This window comes from Pseudopipra pipra, chromosome 2 (genome assembly GCF_036250125.1).
Source record: "Pseudopipra pipra isolate bDixPip1 chromosome 2, bDixPip1.hap1, whole genome shotgun sequence".
NCBI classification, from domain to species: Eukaryota; Metazoa; Chordata; class Aves; order Passeriformes; family Pipridae; genus Pseudopipra; species Pseudopipra pipra.
The window spans coordinates 67,747,180-67,766,781 of NC_087550.1; the positions used below are offsets into that span (position 1 = coordinate 67,747,180).

The following is a 19,602-nucleotide window of genomic DNA, read 5'->3' on the forward strand; positions in this document are numbered from 1 at the left end:
TTTAGGTAGATTTAATGGGACTCACAATTATGGCCACCCATCTCTACCACTCAAGCCTTTCTTTTCTCTAGTAAGATCCCACCCAGATGCCTTAAGGAGGCACATGCTGAATCCCACAACACCAACAGGAAGCTGAAGATTCTGGGTTTTGCTTCAGGAACTGCATGTGGCTCTTGGGCAGCACTATGACAATCTTTTCTGTAATGAAGTACTATTAGTTACTCGGGTTAGTCCAAGGTGTTGGGTAGCATTATCAATACCATTATAAAAATCTTTGTTAGGGTTTACACTTTGAACTTGCCTTAAAAACAATGGTGTAGAAATCTGCTCCTTCTCTTTGCCCTCTCTGTTCTTGAACAATTCCAATTTTTAGATTTTCTCTGTGACCCCATGAATCACCATTTCCTGCCCCCCATTCAAATGGGGGCTGTGTCTCATGATGCCACGTGACTTCAGAAGCTGCATCTTTTAATGAAAGCCAAAATACCTGCCTTTTGCTGTGCAAAATGTAGATGCTATTCAAATTCTGCATATCAAATGCACTTTATATTATCTTGATAGTGAATATGTCTGTGCATTGTATCAAGCAGTGCTTGGCTTCCTTATGCCATATGGTGCAGTTTTATTAGTAGCATTGATTTTAATCTAATTTATCTGAAAACTTTCAAACCTCCTACTTGTGTAAGTTACCTGAGACACTAACCTTATAGCTCAATCCAGATCATACCTGTTTTAAGTGCTCCACATGAATTTCTATCCAAATTCTCTCTCTTCCAAGCTTGCTGGGACCTGTCAGTGTTTCTGCTTTGTTCTTTGCTGGCAAAGCATTGATATGACATTTGTAAACATTGCCAGATGAATCGGTGGCCTGGGTTTGGTATATAATTCAGAACTTCAGTTTTTCAAGCCCTCTGAAGCAGCAGCCAGCATTGGAGCCAAAGTTTAATATCATTAGTGTATTAATCTATGTCAGTGGTTGAGTCTGCTCTTTTTTTTACCGCATTTCACAGAAAATCTCCTTCCACCAGCAATTGATCAAACATGACAAGCTCTCACTTGGCTATTGCCTGCAATATGGGCTACTTAACTTCTGTATTCCTTCCCAGAATGGAAACTGTGGCTTTTGGCAAAATAAAGGAGCTTCTGTTTCTCTGCCACTGTCAGAAATGGAAATTCGGAGTAATCTTTTCATCAGCTTGAAATGCCAGATCAGATTAAAAATCCTGATGCCAAGAGGAGGGCATCTGATACCAAGAGGAGGGCATTTGCTATGAACTGTGGTTCTTAATGCTCCTTGGTCCACCACTTGGTAGGAGCACCTCAGCCTTGCTGTTCCTTCCCTCATTAGGGCAGTGCTGAAATGTCAAATCACTGACAGAGGCAGAGGTCTTCTAGGAATACTCTACTAGGGTGAATTCAAGCCTGCTATAGGGTTGCCAGGTTACTTCAAGCAGGAAAGCACACCAGCGAAGATGTAAACTGAAATTCAAGGAGTGCATGAAGCCTACCTGGTGATTGGACATTGCAACCTTTCTGCTGGGGAGAGAGAGTGGGATGGGCTGCAGAAGCCCCAGGGAGCAGTGCCTTTGAATCGCTCACTTATCCCTTGACTTTGGACATCTTAAAGTTTGTGATAACGGATCTGGGTTCAAGTAACAGAGCCCACCATGGCTGGCAGCCTGAAGAAGACCTCTATCCTGCTTGGACGTGGTCTTGTTACTAAACCTTCCCTGCATTTCACACACACATGGAGAGCCTGGTATGAAGTGTGTTGTTGTCATAATGAAATCATGGGGAATCGGATAGAAAAATGTGTGTTTGAGCATTTAAAGCTAGACTTGTAGACCACAAAACAGACTTCACAAGTAGAGGTCAAGGTGGCACCAATTAAGACAAGATTATATTTAATGGAGAGTCACCTGGATTGAATTAAATGTATTTTCTTGGACCTAGCAGGCTGGAATAAGGATAAACAAACAGCTCCAGAATTCCTAGGTGACCTTCTAATAATCAGGACCAAATCTGAGTTTCAAGTCTTCAGAGCCCCCAAATTATCTTTTATATAAGAACACACATTGCTACTCGGGAGGTCTGTTTGTTGTGATGAACAGAGCATAAAATAAATCCCTCACACACAATAGTGCAGGTGGAGGCTGCAAAGCAGTTTCTCTGACCAATAGAGCTAATGGGTCTCCAGTGTAAAACACATTTTTGTAACTCCCTTTCTTCAGACCTTCTTTTGTTGTAAGAAACACAGAGCCAAAAGAACTTAATGGCTTTGTTTTCCAGTCCATAAACTGCTGATATGTCACTGGTGTTGCAGTTAAGCCCACCAGAGTTTGAGCTTGTGCTACAGTCAGGCACTAGGGCCACCACTTTTTTTTTTTTTTTTTGGTGAGTTTTATTGTCGTGGCACATTTAAAATATGATAATGTACTTCTATATGGAAACAGAATAAAAACATGATACATACACTTCTCAGTCTTGTGGGTTCAATCTGTGGCATCTTTTGCTGTTATGCAGACAGTATGCTCAGGAGAAAAAGGAAATTAGGCTTTAATTCCCGTTGTTTGCCAGTCTTGTACTGTATAATCTACTCGATTGCATTTAGATGAACATTGGCCAACAGTTTTTCACCACAAGAGAGTTTATTTTGAAAATGTGTTGGTTCACTGAGCTCCACTGATCCAGCCAAGATATTTAAATGCCCATGAAATGAGTCCATGCTGGTTTTCAGATCTCTAATGAGTATCAATTATCTGGACCCTATGAATCCCTGGCAGCCTCTTAGTGAATACACTCTCTTGTCAAGTTTCACCATTTTTTGTTAGCAGTTAAAAAAAGAAAAGCTCAGTATCTCTAGGCAGATGCAAAGGAAGCTTCCTGAAGGTTCACTAGAAATATCTACAATTTATGGTTTGAGTTTTAACTGGACTAGAAGGTAATTTCAAATACAAAAACATTCCTTGTGGACCCAAAGTAATTTCAAAAACACTTTTCAAGAATCAGCCCAATCTCCAATCTCTTAATAAACTTATAACACCTATCATAAAGAAATAAATGCCGTTCTTGCAGTATTTGCTTCACTTGATACTGATTTGAACCTTCAAGCCCATGACTCATGGTCTTGCCCACTATGATTAAAAATACTGGTTTTATACTACAAAAAGAATGGGAAGAACTAAGTTTTCACAGAAGATACAAAATGCTTGGTCTTTCTCTAACAAAGCTGGAGGTAAATCTGATACAATTAATGCTTCAAATATTTTTGTATAAGTTTTTGAAGTGTTTCTTTCTGTATTCATTTAGTTTGAATCTTGAGGGTAAGTAAGGAACCATGTTGTTAAAGAGGAGAAATACACCAGCATTAATAATTCTTACAAAGCTTGCAAAGACATTTCTAAAAACCTGTATGGAGGACATACAGATAAAGGTGTAATGAAGGTATAAACAGTTATGTTTGGCACCATCTGATTCAGCATTTTGTATCCTAATTATTTTTAACTCTTAGTGCTGCTGCCATTCTTTTAATCCTAACCCCGACACCTACGACCACTTTGTAGTCATACTTCACCCTCATCTTAGCCCCAGGATTTTTGATACTTCCCTGTGTCCTTTCATTCCTTTTCCTGACTTCACATCTCACTTCAGTCTTTGTCTTGGTTCATACTACAGGTGCCTGACCACTTCATACTGCTGTTACCAGTCCTTCCCCCAGCCCCACCACCATCTGCTAGATAGGATTTGAAGATCACAGCTTCAAATAGACACAGCTAAATCTCTGTGCTGGGCCTCCAAAAAGGCCAGAAAATCTGTCATCTTGGGCTAAGAAGCCTCCACAAGTGTCCGGTGTTATTCGGTGGTGTTTTCTGTGGTTGGGAGTAATGCAGCTGTTTGCAAAAGGCTACTGAGCCAGTATCTTATCTGAATTCTGCATCCTGTGGTCCTTCTACATATAAAAGCACCACCTCAGACTCTAGCTACTAAACAGAAAAAAGCACTTGAGTTTCACAGAATCACAGAATGGTTTGGGTTGGAAGGGACCTTAAAGATCATCCAGTTCTAACCCACCTGTCATAGGCAGGGACACCTTCCACTAGACCAGGTTGCCCAAAACCCCATCCAACTTGGCCTTGAATGTTCCAGGGATGGGGCATCCACAAACTCTCTGGGAAACCTGTTCCAGTGCCTTACCGCCCTCACACTAAACAACTTCTTCCTAATATCTAAACTAAATCTACTGTCAGTTGAAAGCCATTACCCTTTGTTGTATCACCTTGTAAAAAATCCCACCCCATCTTTCTTGTAAGCCCCCTTTACGCACTGAAAGGCTGCAAACTTCTCCAGGCTAAGATACATTCCCTCATATATTTATTAGGCCATTCCTGATTCCTATAGCAAGGTGTCACCTTCCACTGTGTCTTTGATAAGTGGCTACCTATCTACAGGGCATCACCACCACTCCTGCAAGTTATGGCCTGTGAACTACTTCTCTGAGCTAAATTCAAGCATGAAAATTGCTGTCAATGCCATCCCTACTTCCTGCCAATAACCTTCCTGCTAGGATAATCAAGGAAAATATTTTGAGCCCTGAAATCTCCCTAAAGTTTATGGGTATGTGGCCATCCATGTGAATCAAACTAAAGCTGACAATCCCAAAGGGCCACATTAGTTTTCCCACAAAAACACATGAATGTAGCACTCCCGTCCCACACTTGGCAGGTTATTCATTTATTTTAATTTGCAGTAACCGTGACTGAGTTACATTCATCTCTCCAGATGTTGCTAGTGATGAAAGCTGAAGGAACAAGCCTTTTCTGATGTCGATGTACTGTGTGCCAAACCTCATCTTGAGCCCCTGGCTCCTGCTGTACTTTTCTTGTGTCTGTACTGCTGCCTTGTGATAAATGAAACTTGCAGAATCACACGTACTGTGGTACAGGAACAAGCATCTTGTCTGGGGAGTGGTCAGTGCCGGAGGCTAAAAACTTGTGCTGTGTGTACATCTGTGGAGGCTCATGTAATAACTACAGTAAAGTTATTATAACTAAAGCAAAGGTGCTGAGGCTTTGATTACAAATGTCAAACAAAATGGGAAACAAAGCAAGTCTGGGGAAGGAAAAGGGTCCTGTTCCTTGTTTTCCTCCCCCTACCACATCACAACAAGCCACTTTTCTGCCTTTGTTTTATTAGCTCCAAAAGCCTTTGCAGTCTTGCCTTCTTGGCACACTTGTAGAGTCCTGGGAAGCTCAGAGTTTTCTCTCAGTTACACTGAAAAGCCCCAGATGGTCTAAATGATCGTTTGTAAACAAATGAATAATCAGAACCAAAAAAAGCTCTGCAGAAACCCTCTACCAGCCTTTTCTAATTTTTTACAAAATGCCTCAGAAACAGCTTGCATACTTCACCAGCAGACTGAAACAGCCATGTTATCAATTTGCGCATATGGAGACCAATTTTGTCTCAGTTAATTCCAGGCTTTCAATTTCCATGAAGCTCCTTCTCCCACGCTGTGACTCCTTCTGGAAGCAGTGAAATAGCAGACCTCTGCTTGTCTGAGGTAGGGTCCCAGGGCACCCAAGGAGCAGCCCCCACTTCCTGCTTGCATTACTTACCTGCAGACCCATCCACCAGTCAGAATGTGAGATAAGCCTCCCAACATAGCTGAAGCTAAAACCTCTGCTTCATGTCCCTGCTGTCCTTCGGGGCTCTGCCTCTGTCTGTGCCTGTGTGCTGAGGTGGCAGTGCTGTGAGCAGGACTCCAAGTTGTTCAGGTGACCTTGGACCCCTCTGTCATGGGGGAGGCCATACTGTCTCCTCTCAGATGCACCTTGCAGGCTGGGCTTGGGCTGAACTCATGCTGCCAGCGGGGAAGATGAGAACAGGTCAGGTCTGGGGGGCACACGGGGCTTTGGAGAACCCCTTGAAGCACCAGCTCATGCATGCGGAATAGACACAGAAGGAATCTGAGCATTCATCTCCTCCCCTTGACCTTTCATAGAATCATAGAATGGTTTGGGTTGGAAGGGACCTTAAAGATCATCTAGTTCCAACCCCCCTGCCATGGGCAGGGGTAACTTCCTTGATACCAGGTTGCTCAAAGCCCCATCCAACCTTGCCTGTAATACTTCTAGGTATGTGACAACCATTTTGGCTCTAACATCTTAAATTAAAGAGCTTTAAAACTGCTATTCAGCTGTTGCATAGCTACATGGACACCCACCTCCCAAAGATATTCCCAGTAATGCTCCTAGTGTCCACAGGCATGAATTCGTAGACAGACTCCTTTAGAAAGAGTTAGTCAGTATATACATACATATATGCATACAGTGCAGGCATGTATAAATATATATATATACACACATATATATGTACTAAGCAGATATATACATGTACTTGCATGCCTATACGTGCTACCAATGTAGACACAGCAGATATTTAAGGACAAATGAGGAATTGAAGCAGCCTTCTCTGCTGGATAAAGCGCTAGATGGGGAACAGTTGCATCCTGCTTCCTGCAGCAGCCAGCCTTCTCTTTTGGCCACTCATTTCCATGGGACTGTGGAGGTAGGAGAAAAAGCCATTTCCCAGGAAATTCCCTGCTGTCCCAGCCTCAGCCACATACCCACAGGCTCCCTGCCATCCTAGTAATGAAACAGTTTCACAGTGGTGCTCTCTCAAGTCTGCTGGTTCCTCAGAAATGGTGACACATGGTTGCATCTGCCACGGCTGGATTTGCCTCTGCTGAAATGGAATGGCACAGCAGGATGGCCATGATCCTGGCGGAAATGGTTGAGATTTTTTCCACCTCAAAATCCAACCTGGTGTGTTAGCTAAGGTACCACAATGGTGCTATTTGCAGTAGTTTCTCTTCTACATACATGACATATATAATGAATGTATTTAACTGTACTTTTCCATCCAGAGACTGCTAGACAGAGACAGGAAAGTCCTTTCCAGAGTTGCAGGGTTCCTTGTTTCCGTGCAGTCTCAGTGATGGTATTTTAGCCATCAATGCTGCCGCACATGCTATGCTGCATATGTCACATTTACAATCCCGTTGATCACGGGAGAGGGAGATTTAATAACTCCTTGCAAACTGCATACCAGAGCCTCTTCAGGGCATTGCATTAGTAAAAACACAGAGTGGAGCCCATAATAAATGTTACAAGGGGAAATACCTTTGACTGATAAGAAGCTGAGCGGATGACAAATCACAAAAGCCTCCAGAGAAACCCTCAAGAGCAGATAACCTTGAGACGTACCTGTATATAAAGATTAAACAGCAACTCAAGCTCAGTAGAGATTTATAGCGCTTTGTAAGCATCTCGGTTTCACTGTTTGCTTTTGCAGTAGTTTCTGGACTTTATTGTTAGTTTCTGTCTGTTAATACTCTGCATAGGCCCAAAAATACAGGTGTAGAGAAGTCACCCCAGAAAAAACAAAGGATTTGTTTGAAATACTTTACAAGGAGATTTTACAGATCAATATCCCCAGCAAATGAGAAAGATAACCAGAAAAGGGCACAGTACACTTGTGAGCAAGGTTGTGCAAAGATACAAACAAAAACATAAAGGATAAAATATATTGACATGTTTCAGCTTACTGGCTAAATCTGGTTATTCATTCCTTTGTAAGGGGCAGTTCTAGTTATTATGGGCTATATATTTTTGGTAAGACAAATATGTGAAGCAGTAAATGCCTTTGGGAATATGCTAGGAAGACTACGGCTACTGCTGCTATTTGGGTCTTCTCACAGAAAATACCTATGGGTATAAAAACTGTAGCCAGTTATGGGCTGGGTCAAAACCTTAATCGGGGAGCCCATTCTGCCTAATGGCTAAAGTGAGAGAGGAGGTACTCAAAATGGGTAGGTGCTACTATGAAGATCAGGAAACACTTCCTCACTGTGAGGGTGACTGACCCCTGCCACAAGTTGTCCAGAGACGCTGTGGAGTCTTCATCCTTGCAGATTCTCAAAAGCCATCTGGACACAATCCTGGCAACTGGCCCCAGGTGTCCCTGTTTGAGCACGGGCGGTGGATCAGATGACCTCCAGAGGTCCCTGCCAACACCTCCCATTCTGTGAGGGCATTTTTTGCTTAACTACTGAGTCACTGCAGCTTCAGTCAATTGCCTTTTGCTCTTTGTCTATTTAAAGGTTATAACTTTGCCCAATTTGCAAGGATGGGAGGCTTGTTCAGGGACAGGTTTCCACACTGTGCACCACAGGCATTGCTGAAGACTGATTATGTCTGTGGCAGTCTGCCCCACAGAGATGGCTTCTCTTCGGAAAGGACAAATACCTGGTGACCACCAAAATCTAGTTCCCCTTTCAATTCCCAACCAAAATCTTGTGCCACTGGGCCACAGTGCAGCAGGCCACAGCACAGCAAGCAGGCCTGTCACCCAAACCTCCCATATGGGTGCATTTCCCTATTACAGGCTGGACAGGATGACTAGCGCTGTAAATCCATGGGTGAAAGTGCAGTGCCAGAGCTCCACCCGGAAGGCGGGCAGGTACCCCAGGTTCAAGGATGACGCCAATGTGGTTCTTTTATGCCCACAGAGAGGGAACTGTCCTTATCTGATCCAGCAACTCGATGTGCAAAGTTGAAGGTCGTTACCAGCGGCCACTCCTTGTCATGCTCACAGAGAGCCAGACATGCCCTGTAAGATGTACTTAAAATAATATGCCAACTTTTCACTCCAAGTGGACTGTTCAACAACAAAGGAAAGAAAAGGGGAATAGGGATTAGATGACAACTGAGCAGTTGTTTGTGCAAGTGGAAGAAATAACTTTTCAGGAACAGAGCGTGGGTCAGGGCAGTGGATGGTGTGGGCGTTCACTGGAGAGGTCAGACTAAACAGTCAGTGATGCATTTTATACTTACAGCACTGTTGGGAGAAAAATGAAATTAAGCACACACAGGACACTGATGAACAACAAACAACTTATTGTGTGGAAAGCAGAAGTGCTTTGGAAGGGCCAGTATAACTATCTGATTTTTAAATTCATCAGCGGTTTTAGAGATTGAAGATCTGTTCTAGCACAGCTTTGGTTCAAACACATCTCTTCGTAAGGCTCAGAGGTGTCCAAATCACTTTGTTTACTTGTTCCCCTGCCTGTAACCATGTAACACTATGGTTTTTATTAGATGAATTATCATATCGGTTAAAAGCAAGCAAGTGGAAATTCATGGGAAGGGGAAAATTAATTTTAAGGAGAAACTTCACCTGTAAGGGCAAAGTGCAGCTCCAAGCCACTGACTTGACATCCACAGATGTCCTAGACCGACTAAAACGGAAGGAAGCTTCTTTGTGGAATGGTGAGACACAACGGAGAAGCTCACAGGCCTCAAAATGTCCCTAGGAGCAATCCCAAATACCAAGTCTCTTCAACTAGGCATGAAGTTGCTGTTTCCAGTGTTCCATTGCCCTTCTCTAGTAGCTGTTCCTTCACTTCAGGGGCACACAGTGAACAAACCCCCTCTTGGCTGCACAGGTACCTCAAGGAAGCTGCACATTAACTGTACCCACCTCTCTACACACCAGGAAAGGACAGGGGCAGAAGCAAAGCGAGACAGACACAGAACTCCATTTTAAAGTACTTAGGGAACTCAGATTATACAGTAACGCAAAATATTTTTATATCATACCAGGACATTCTTGTTTATACTGCTGAGTGCTATTTTATTTGTTCCAGCTTCTCCACAGATGCACAAACACTATGAAAGGAGAAAGAATGTCTACTCTCTATGATGGTTTTTAAAAAATCAGAAAAGTAAAATCCATTTCTTAAGCAAAAATTCCATTAAAAATCACTATATGTTTATAGAAAACAAAGGTTTAATTTAAAAAAGTTAATAACTGGGTATTCCAGAAACTTTGAGTCATCCACAGTAATAATTAGGGGTTTTGTTCCATACAAAATGCTTTATTTAACCTTCATGCCTCCATTCAGATAATTGTACAAATGCATACATTTAAAGGTTTAAACTCTATTTCAATTCACAGCTCAATTAATAGGAAAGTTGAATACAGAAAAGCAATGCACCAACAAAATATGTCTGAGACACCATTTAAAACGATAACACTTGTTCATTTAAACCTTTGAGAATAGAGTGGAATAATCATCCTCTGACAGAACTTCATTAGGGGACTCCCTTTACATTATCATAGGGCAAAAATCACCTTTTTACAGTAAGAGGAAAAAAAGCTCTGAGTATATTTACAATACATACACTATACATAAATACAAGAACAACACTTACATAATATTAATAAACTTATAACATAGGCATTGCCTAAACACTACATAGTATATAAATGCAGAGGAAACTATTGGGAAATTAGATCTTCAGAAGTTTAATTTTGGAAGAAAAGTAATTTTTGTATTTAAAAGCTTTTGAAAAGAAGGCAAAAGAAAGACTTAAAAAACGTTTGCTTGCTAGCACTGGTATTTTTATTCCTTTTAAGTGTAGGACCTCTACTGACACTATTATCTCTATAGAGTTACTGATAATGGCCCTCCCTTTCGCATCTTATCTAGGAAAAAGACTGAGGTGCTGTACATACTAATTCCATTGCTGTGAAGCTCCGGTCCCAAACGAATTACTTGGTAAATGACGGGATGTTTTTGTATTTTTACACAGGAGGATCAAATGAACACTCATTGGTGCATACAACAATAATGACCTGATCAGAAGGAACAATTTGGGGCCAAATGCAACCCCATCCTTAGCACTTCATTCAACTAATGCCCTAGGGGAATTTGCTTCTTCCATAAGTAACTTGGCCAAGAATAGTATTTTTCATTACTGTTGTTTCTTCCTAAACACAGCTGAAAGAACTTTCTGATTTAATGGTATTTTTGACCCCACATGTTGACAGCAGTGTCCAAATCTCTCTTTCCCTTGAAGTGTATGAATACATGTGCCTGTGTGTGGGTTGAAAGTCTTAAGGCTGATGGTGCATGAAACTTCAGTAATTCATTACTATCTCGGTGTATATTCTAGAAATGTGCAAATGGGAAATACAACTTTTTAAGGACAGACAGCAGGTCAAGAGAGCATATTGTGTAGGTGTTCAACAAAGAACTTAAATTACCAAGGAAGCCATGTATAGCACAATAAGGAAAGAAATAAACTGTGCCTTTTTTTTAAGATGCAAATTTAGCAGTGAAAAATAGTTTGAAACCAGAAATGACAACATGAAGTCTGAATTGTGAAAAATATTAGTTCAGCCATGAAGATTTGGCTCAAGCTGACTTTCCAAAGAAGCTCTTTTACATATAGAAAGGCAGGGCGAGGGAGAAAAGCGGTATCTGAACCTATTTGGGTATTTCATGGTTCATGCTTATGACAATCCTTTAAAGTCATCACTTGTGGTCCCCTACCAGACACTGAATTGTTGTTTTTTAAATGCAGAGGTCACAGAGAAGAGCAAGGTTTAGCAAGTCAATGTGTGAACCACCTCTTCTCTTAAAACTGACAGTATCTTGGCTCATTGAAACTTTTGACACTGAATTGGGACAACAGGATCTCAAATAACTTTTTTCTATTATTTTCATAATAGCTAAGGAAGAAAAAGAAAACCCAAAAGGGAAAAACCTCAACATGGAGGGAAAAAACCCCTGGATTATTTTGGGCTGGTGAAGACAAGGTGCCCTTTCCTACACAAGAACTAACACATGTAAGGCCGGAATCAGCCAAACCTTTCAACACGGCAGGTTTCTACAGGTGGCCCCTTGTAGTGTTGCTGCTCCAGAACAAGGAACCAAACTCTCCTCCCCCACAACAGCTACAGCTCAGGTACGAGGTACAAAACTAATGTTTCCTTTGTCCTTCTTGTTCTTCATTCCCTGGTGCCCTCGTAAAATCCCCAGCATGAGTTGTAATCTTTTGTGTGCTTAATATCTGGAGATCAAACTCAGGACAACAGAGGAAGCATATGCATGTTCTGAAGGGATTATTTCTGCTAGTGGTTAACAGTAAAATTTTTTACTTAACTAGCAGTCTTGACATGTGATTAACCAATGTGTATGAACATCTCATTATTTTACATGTGGGTTCATGTGCTTCTTTTTTTTTTTTGTACCTGCACTTTCATCTGTATATGAGCATCTTTGTGCACACACAATTCTGCCTCAGTGAGATTCCAGCAGCGACCCACCGATGGCAGTGAAAGTCTAGATAAAATGTTGCATTTTTCAAATACAAAATTCTTCCTGGATAAATGACAGGTACAAATTCAGAGGACAAAAAGCAATCTTCCTTGTCAAAGGCATTAGGACAACCAGTTACATTTTCATCTTCAATAAATTAATTTTTAGAAATAAAAGAAGCATGAGGGCTGGCATTACACTGCTATTTTAAGAATCCATCAGCACTAGTTAATATTTACCAAAAAAAAAATTTGAGAAAAAATAGAGTGCAAGAGTCACAAATGGCCGTTAACTGGTAAAATCAGTTAGTCTACTGATGCAAATGTTTAGGCCACCCAATATAAAAATCTCCACACTTTATTTTAGGAATATCAACTTCTTCTTTGCTATTCAAATAGTCTCTAGACTGATAGTCCTGTTTTTCACTCACTTGTCCCCAAAAGAAAGAAAAATGATATATTTTGTCCACTCCTGAAGTCAACCATTTCTAAGATGATATTAAATACTATGAGCACTACATGACGAATAGAAAGGAGACATAAGGTCAACTCTGTGTTTCCAGAGTTCAATGCAAATGATTTTTCAAGAGAATCCCTGTTCTATCACATTCCCTAAAAAAACCTCCATTGGGCTTATTGCTGGTTTTTGGATTACTTCACTAGAGAATACCCTGGATACATGGGTACATCCAACATAAAACAGGCAGAAATGCCCTAAAACACTGCTTGACAACGACCTCCAATCACATCTACTGAGAATTGATACAGCTACGAGTCATTTGTAAACTAAGATTTATTTTCTTCTTACAAATATATGACAGATGTTATCTGAGAAAATAACTAAAACCTTTAACACAGTATCTCAACATGTGAACATACAAATGGCACTTTGTGTTTGTTTCTGTGCTGCATTATTGTTCTCCAAGTAAAATTTAATTTTCACCTTACTGTTAACAGAATCCCGTTAAGTTATTGCTGTGTAAAAGTATAGGAACATCCCATCAGTTCTAATTACAGGCACTTTCAGTTTCTGTTTCACCTTTTAAAATAGATTTTAGGCTATCTCACTGAAGTCTATGTGTACTTTAAATGTCAGAACCATCCTGGTACAATTAATTTTCTTGACATGTTACTGCACCTAAAAGACTAAACTCCCCCCCAATCAGCAAAAAGCAGCTGCCTATTTCAGCTCTGCAACCTTTAATGAAGATGCATTGTAGTCAGGGAAATACAAGAAAAAACAAAATCATATGAGCACTTGCCATTACTGTATCTGGAGTTCACTGTAAAATGCCATAAGGAAAAAAAATAAATCACAAAACCTCCAAACCTTCTATATGGTTTTCCTTTTGATTAAGTGTTTTTTACCTTTATTCAGTCAAAGACGTGGAGCGTTGACTTATTTTACACTGAAGGACTCAGTGTAAATGACTTTGCTATATCTCATGCCACCTGCAAAACAGCAAAGAAGTGGCCACTCCACTTTGCAGAGAAAACATGCTCTGATAAAACAGAACAATTTACTTCTTGTGTTTTGTCAGTAAGCTTTGCAAAGCATTATCTTACCAGTTTTCCCGATGAAAACTAAAGTATTTTTTAAAAATATACTTCATTTAATCTACTTAATACCCCATGTAAAATTGTGAGTTGGAAAATACTTTTCCACTATCACATATATTGCAGAATATTTAAACTGTTACAAGTATAGTAAAATAATTTCAAGTTATTTTGATTTCTAAAGATGCAGTATCCTTACAGTTACATATTTATGCTAAAACCTGATTTATTGTGGAGAATTTAAGCCTTTTCAAGGTACCAATGGGCATGACGTCATTAGCATACATTACACAGCAACTGTTATGCTACAGCAAAAATGTGAAAAGAGAACAATCTTTAAATTTCTCTGTGCACTTTTCCAGTTATGTATCACAGACAAAGGCACAACACAATAACATGAGCTGGTTTCTTAAGGTAGTATTTTCTGTAACAGTGTTTATTTAAAATTCTTCCTTTTCTGATTTTTTTTTTATTTTAATTTTAAATAAACTTTTTATTACCTGCACATGGGTAGAGACACATGGAAGTGCCGGGGTTTATACGCATGAGTGTAATGATGAGCATGTGGGAATAGCGTGGATTTACTGAATGATCTTAAGACTTGATTGCTGTGGAAGATGCAGTTTCACACACTGACCTTTCCAAATCAAAATTCAAACTAAAAAATAAGTGGGATATTGAATCAAACTTACTCTGATTTTGAGGTACGCATCTTCAATAAAGGAGAAAGAGATTTTTTTACATTAAACAACATTTATTATCAGAAGATAAATTTATAAATGGCAACTAGAATACATTTTCAATGTGGCTAATGGAAAACGAGACTTATGATTACTGTTACTCCCATTATTAAAGGGGAGAAAGGCTGTCCAGCTATTTGTCCATGCTCTGTGCTGAGTTTACCCCAAACATCAACATCACTGATGTAATTTTCAACACTGTTAATTCTGTTATACGTTACTCCAGCAAATAATCATACATACAAGTCAGTCTAAATCTATTTAATTAGTTATGTAAGCATGAGAGAGAATAAGGAATACTGCATCTTCATCCCCAAGTTAAAAACTGCTGTGGCAATGAGCCAATTTTACAGTGCTGAATATAACAGGTGCTCAAAAAATAATGACAAAAATTTTAGAAGTCCTGTAACAAAGCTGTCTGCTCATTGCATTTTCTTGTAATGCTGGCTACTCAGATTTCCTGTCAAATCTGTTTAAATCTTTTGAAAACATATGAAATCTGACACTTGGCGGTATAATTTCCCTCGGAAGCTGTAATGGGCAATGTCACAGCATGGTGGCTATTACCTATCCTTTACTCAAAAGCCTAAATCTCTGTTTCTCTGGAAGAATGGGACACTGGTATATACTTGTGTCTCACAACTGCTCAATTAAGATGAACCTACTACATTGTGTGGAGATCTCATATTTCTGCATGCTACATATGATGTAAGCCTTCGCCATGGTTATGAAATGTCATGGACCTGCAGTGGGATACCAGGACTTTTGAGGATACTACCCTGGAGCAATTGCCCTTGGTCTTTGCACAAGCACATTAGTTTGGCAGGTCTGAACCACAGGCACTGAAGGCAAGGACACCCTGAGGATCTGGGGGACATCAACTCCACATTCAAACACCCCCATTCCACAGAGTAACTTCTCTTAAAATATTTCTGAAGGGGAAAAACAGAAAACAACCTCAGAGAGTATTTGGGATCAAAGTCTGCAGGTGCTGGTAGGAATAAGAAACATGTCAAGAACCACACTGGGTACTTGAAACCCAGTGGTGGACTACTGCTGGTTGTGTAAGTTGTCTGGAGGTAACAGCACCACGAGAAGCCCTTGCACATGTGCTGGAAAGGTTGAGGATATACTTCTTGCCTGTGAAATAATAAAATATAGCACAAGCTCCTTTACCTTTTGGCTTCATTCTGTTACTATTGACATACTCTGTGCCTGTGTCCCTTGGCATGAGTGCTGCTTTAACCCTCTATCACTTTAGGGTTCCTTGAATAAAACCAGGCCCTCTTTCTGTTGCAGTGTTTCCAATGCATAAAGTAATGGGCAACAAGCTGAAAAAACAAGGATTCACACAGAACAACCTCGGCCTTGGGAGATGAGCCCCTCCATTGTCTTTGATACATATGCTCCCCCACTGGGCAGTTCAAAGCTCAATGCTGAAATTTAAGGCCTCTCAATTTCTCTAGTAGGAGTTTTCCTCTCTTCACTGATTACAGGGGAAGCCTAAAGAGGAACACTGATCTCTCCCAGTTACACATCTCTGATCAGAAACACTGATCTCTCTCAGTAATATCACATCCTCCTGTACATTAGCAGAACGCCCTCTAGAGTTGCTGCTCAAATAGATTTAATTATCTATGGGAGAAAAAAACCATGGGTTCCAAAAGGCATTCTGTATGCCATCGGTTTCTCAACTGAATTACTGCTATTCAAATAATTAGTTGGTAAAATGTTCCTGGGCAGGAAAACAATTTTATCAATTGACTTCTACCTGACCCGACTGCTTTCCCTAAACACCGATGACAGATGCATTGAACGGGACAATACTGAAGTACACAAAAGACAGACCTCAGACGTAATCCATGAAGTACCTCACACACAACACTTGACAACCATTTTTTGAAACCAACAGCAGTAACGCTGCTGGTAAAGACACAGTTCTGCTGCCCTGCAATGCCTCGTGGTCCATCCTGAAGCCCTGATCTGTCCCTGATTTGGAGATGGATTCTACAATGTTGTCGAATTTGGTGGAAGCTGATTACCAACATGGTCAATGGGAATTGATCAAGGTATTTTTCCCTCCATGGCTGTGAGCAGTTTGTATTGGGTTTCTCTGCTGACCACTCAGCGGGGAGCCTGAGCTTCTACAGTACTAAGTTCTTCTTTCAGAGAGTTGATAAACTATCCAGTATGGGGAAATACTAAGGATATTTAAAGACAACCAAACTCTGGGGCCTGTGAATGCTGTTACAAAGTACTATCCCGGTCACAGTAATCCTCAATTAACTGTAATTGCTTTTGTATCTGTATGGGTACTCTGTGCTGCTTTTTCCTAAAGATTACCTTGATTTCAGAATCCCCACAACATTACTATGTTTATTTCAGGAATCAGATATTTGGGATGGTCAAACATTTGAAAACAAACAAGTGGCATTACAAGTTTAATCTGTGCAATTCCTGGAACCAAATACTCATAATTAAACGCATTGCAAAAGGCCTTTACGTATTCATCTTTTATCTCTAAGATATGAAAATCTCAACGCTTAAAAAGTCTTGCCAAGCCTCCTCTTTGTCAAATTTAGCTGAATAGGCAGATCTTTGTGAGGAAAGAAAACAGAAAAACACTATTCTGTTTGCATGAATAACTGATGACTAAGAGTTTTTCTCTTTCCTATATAATTCAATTAATACAAATTGGTTCACAATTATAGGGCTGTATGGGAAGGATCAAGAATTTCCTTTTATTTAATCTGAAAAGGCTTGGATTGAAAATCCCACCAGAGGCAGCCACTGGTACACATATAAAGGGCCATTTATATCATACTAGACAGCTGGCAAAATCTTGTTATTCCCTAACTCCCAGGGAGAAACCTAATGTCTTGCAGAGCACCACTGCAGAAACATTTCTCCTTCCTACTTACAATTCATCCACTAACTCCTCAACTATCAGTTCTTTCCTGTATCTTTCATGCTTTCCAGACACAAGTATTATGTTAAAGGAAATAAAAGTACTTAACTGTGGTACCTAGCAGGTCAGTGAAACCATCAGAAAGATTAATGCTTAAATCCTACATGCTATTTCTGCATACCCCCCACTTCTGTTGGTGTGGAGTAAATTATTGTCTCAAGAGCCATTTTACCTTATTATTGCTTTTTCTCTGCAAGAGATGTAGCCATTTCTTCTCTGCTTTGTTCTGATGATACATTCAATTCCATTTCACGAATGGCTACACCACTAACCTTGGCACCAGCAAGTACAAGATCTGACTATTTCCTTGTGTTCAAATAATGGTTGTGGGGAAGAGGATACCTGCATGAAAGAAAACTGCACATTGAGAATGGGGTAGTAGTTTTTAAATGGGCTCTTTCTATATAAATCAGAAAATGGTTCTATATAAGTCCATGGTAAAATACAGATACTTAATATTGTACTTTCAGCAGAGATGCTGCTGCCCTTTGCTTATTTTACAGACTTCAACAACAACAACAAAAGAAAAGAAAGGGAAAAAAAACATAAAAGAAAAAGTTTAAATGGCTGGTGTCCATTAGGGCATAATGACAAATTGTGGTACAATATTAAAATGCCACCACTGTTATTGCAAAAGTCTGATTAAGTGACCCGTCAGCTTCAGCAGCAGGATCTCTCCAGCAGAATCTTCTTGCCTACTCACACGCAGCTTGTCTGTAGCACAGCTCAGGTGTAATGCTGACACCGGCCAAATGGTATTTAAAACAAGGGGAAAAGATGGGATAATACAGATCTAGCGGTCTTGCTTTCATCATCATCATCGTCGTCGTCGTCGTCATCATCATCATGATCGATTTGTGGTATCTAATCCTCCAATCAGCAGTGATTTTTCAGGAACAAAATGTCTGGCAGCTGAGAAAACATACAAGCTATAAACATTTTTTGTCAAAGGATGCAGCATGTAAAATAATGCCCATTCCTGTAGCATTTCGGCTGCTATTTCCCAGGTGATTGTGATGACATTTTCAGGGTTAGCCATGCTGAGGGGCAGACGGGGTTAACTTCAGATGGCGAGGAGAAGAGTGGCACTTCTTTTCCTGCTTTTTTTTTTTTTAATTTCTGTTATTCTTTTTTGTTACAGACACCAGGGAAAGCCCTGCCTGTTAACACTGTAGAGGGGGATTCAGCCCTGCTGAATTCACTCTGGGTAGTTAAGAGACCCAGCTCTTAAACTCGGCTGGAACAGGTAGCGTTTCTCAAACCAGCATGTGCCTGCGGCGGTGGAGCGCCAAGTGATCTGAGCGGGAAAAGCTGCGGTCACAGTCTGCACACTTGAATGGCTTCACTCCTGTGTGCTTGCGGTAATGCCTCGTCAGTTCGTCGGATCGAGCAAACTTCCAGGTGCAGCCTTCCCAGGTACATTTGTAGGGTTTTTCTCCTGTGAGAAACAAAAGAAAGAGGGGAAAAGGGGGGGAAAAAACAGGTTGTGACTTTCCCCTTGTTGCTATTAATCCCCACAATCCCCTCTGCATGCTTCCCATGAACACCCACTGCCTAGGGGTTCCTTTAGGTCAAATTACACAATTACGAGGTACGAGATCTGCTGAATACAAGGAAAAGGGCCTTGAGATTTATCATTCCTGTGGCGTTCATATAACTAAGAAAATCAACAGGATTAAGGCAATAATATAGATCCTACCTTGCAGGGGCGATGCGGGGATTAACATCAGGACAAAGGGCTGTGTAATTATTCTCATAATTACCATATGAGTTCGTTACCCTCATCTTGTCAGGCTACACTTTCTCCCCTAAGAACCAGATTACCTGTTATTTCTTCAATTTACCATGGGCTGCCACAGACTTCCAATTATTTTATGAAGTTTATGAAGGTTTCTCATTATTTGTGTAAACAGCACTGCAGGACATTTCTTAGCAAGCTGGTAAAAATGAACTACTATTTTCCAATGAAACATAAAAATTCAACCTGCAAAATGTCCTCTTATTTACTGCATTTATTTTCAGTAAAATTAATTTTGCATAAGATGTTACTAGGAACCGTGTACAATTTTTAAATGTACTCAGCCATGGGACTTCCACAACACTGTTCAGAAACATCCATTTACTTCAGTGAGCTCAGACTTGGGCTAAGTGTGGATTTTTGGAAAATCCCAC

At 40.4% G+C, this 19,602-nt stretch overlaps 1 protein-coding gene across 9 annotated transcripts in view; it reads right to left on the reverse strand.

Annotated features, from left to right (window-relative positions):
* Window positions 1–9,829: 9,829 nt before the first annotated feature.
* KLF12 (KLF transcription factor 12) overlaps window positions 9,830–19,602 on the reverse strand; it is a 241,587-nt gene continuing 231,814 nt past the window's right edge. For 7 of the 9 annotated variants that reach the window (XM_064645887.1, XM_064645882.1, XM_064645883.1 and 4 more), the window contains one exon: window positions 9,830–18,868. In XM_064645887.1, coding sequence (XP_064501957.1) covers window positions 18,687–18,868 — 182 coding nt within the window. In that variant the 3' untranslated portion in view covers window positions 9,830–18,686. The remainder of the gene's footprint in view (window positions 18,869–19,602) is intronic. The other 2 variants (XM_064645890.1, XM_064645891.1) reach the window with 2 other exon arrangements.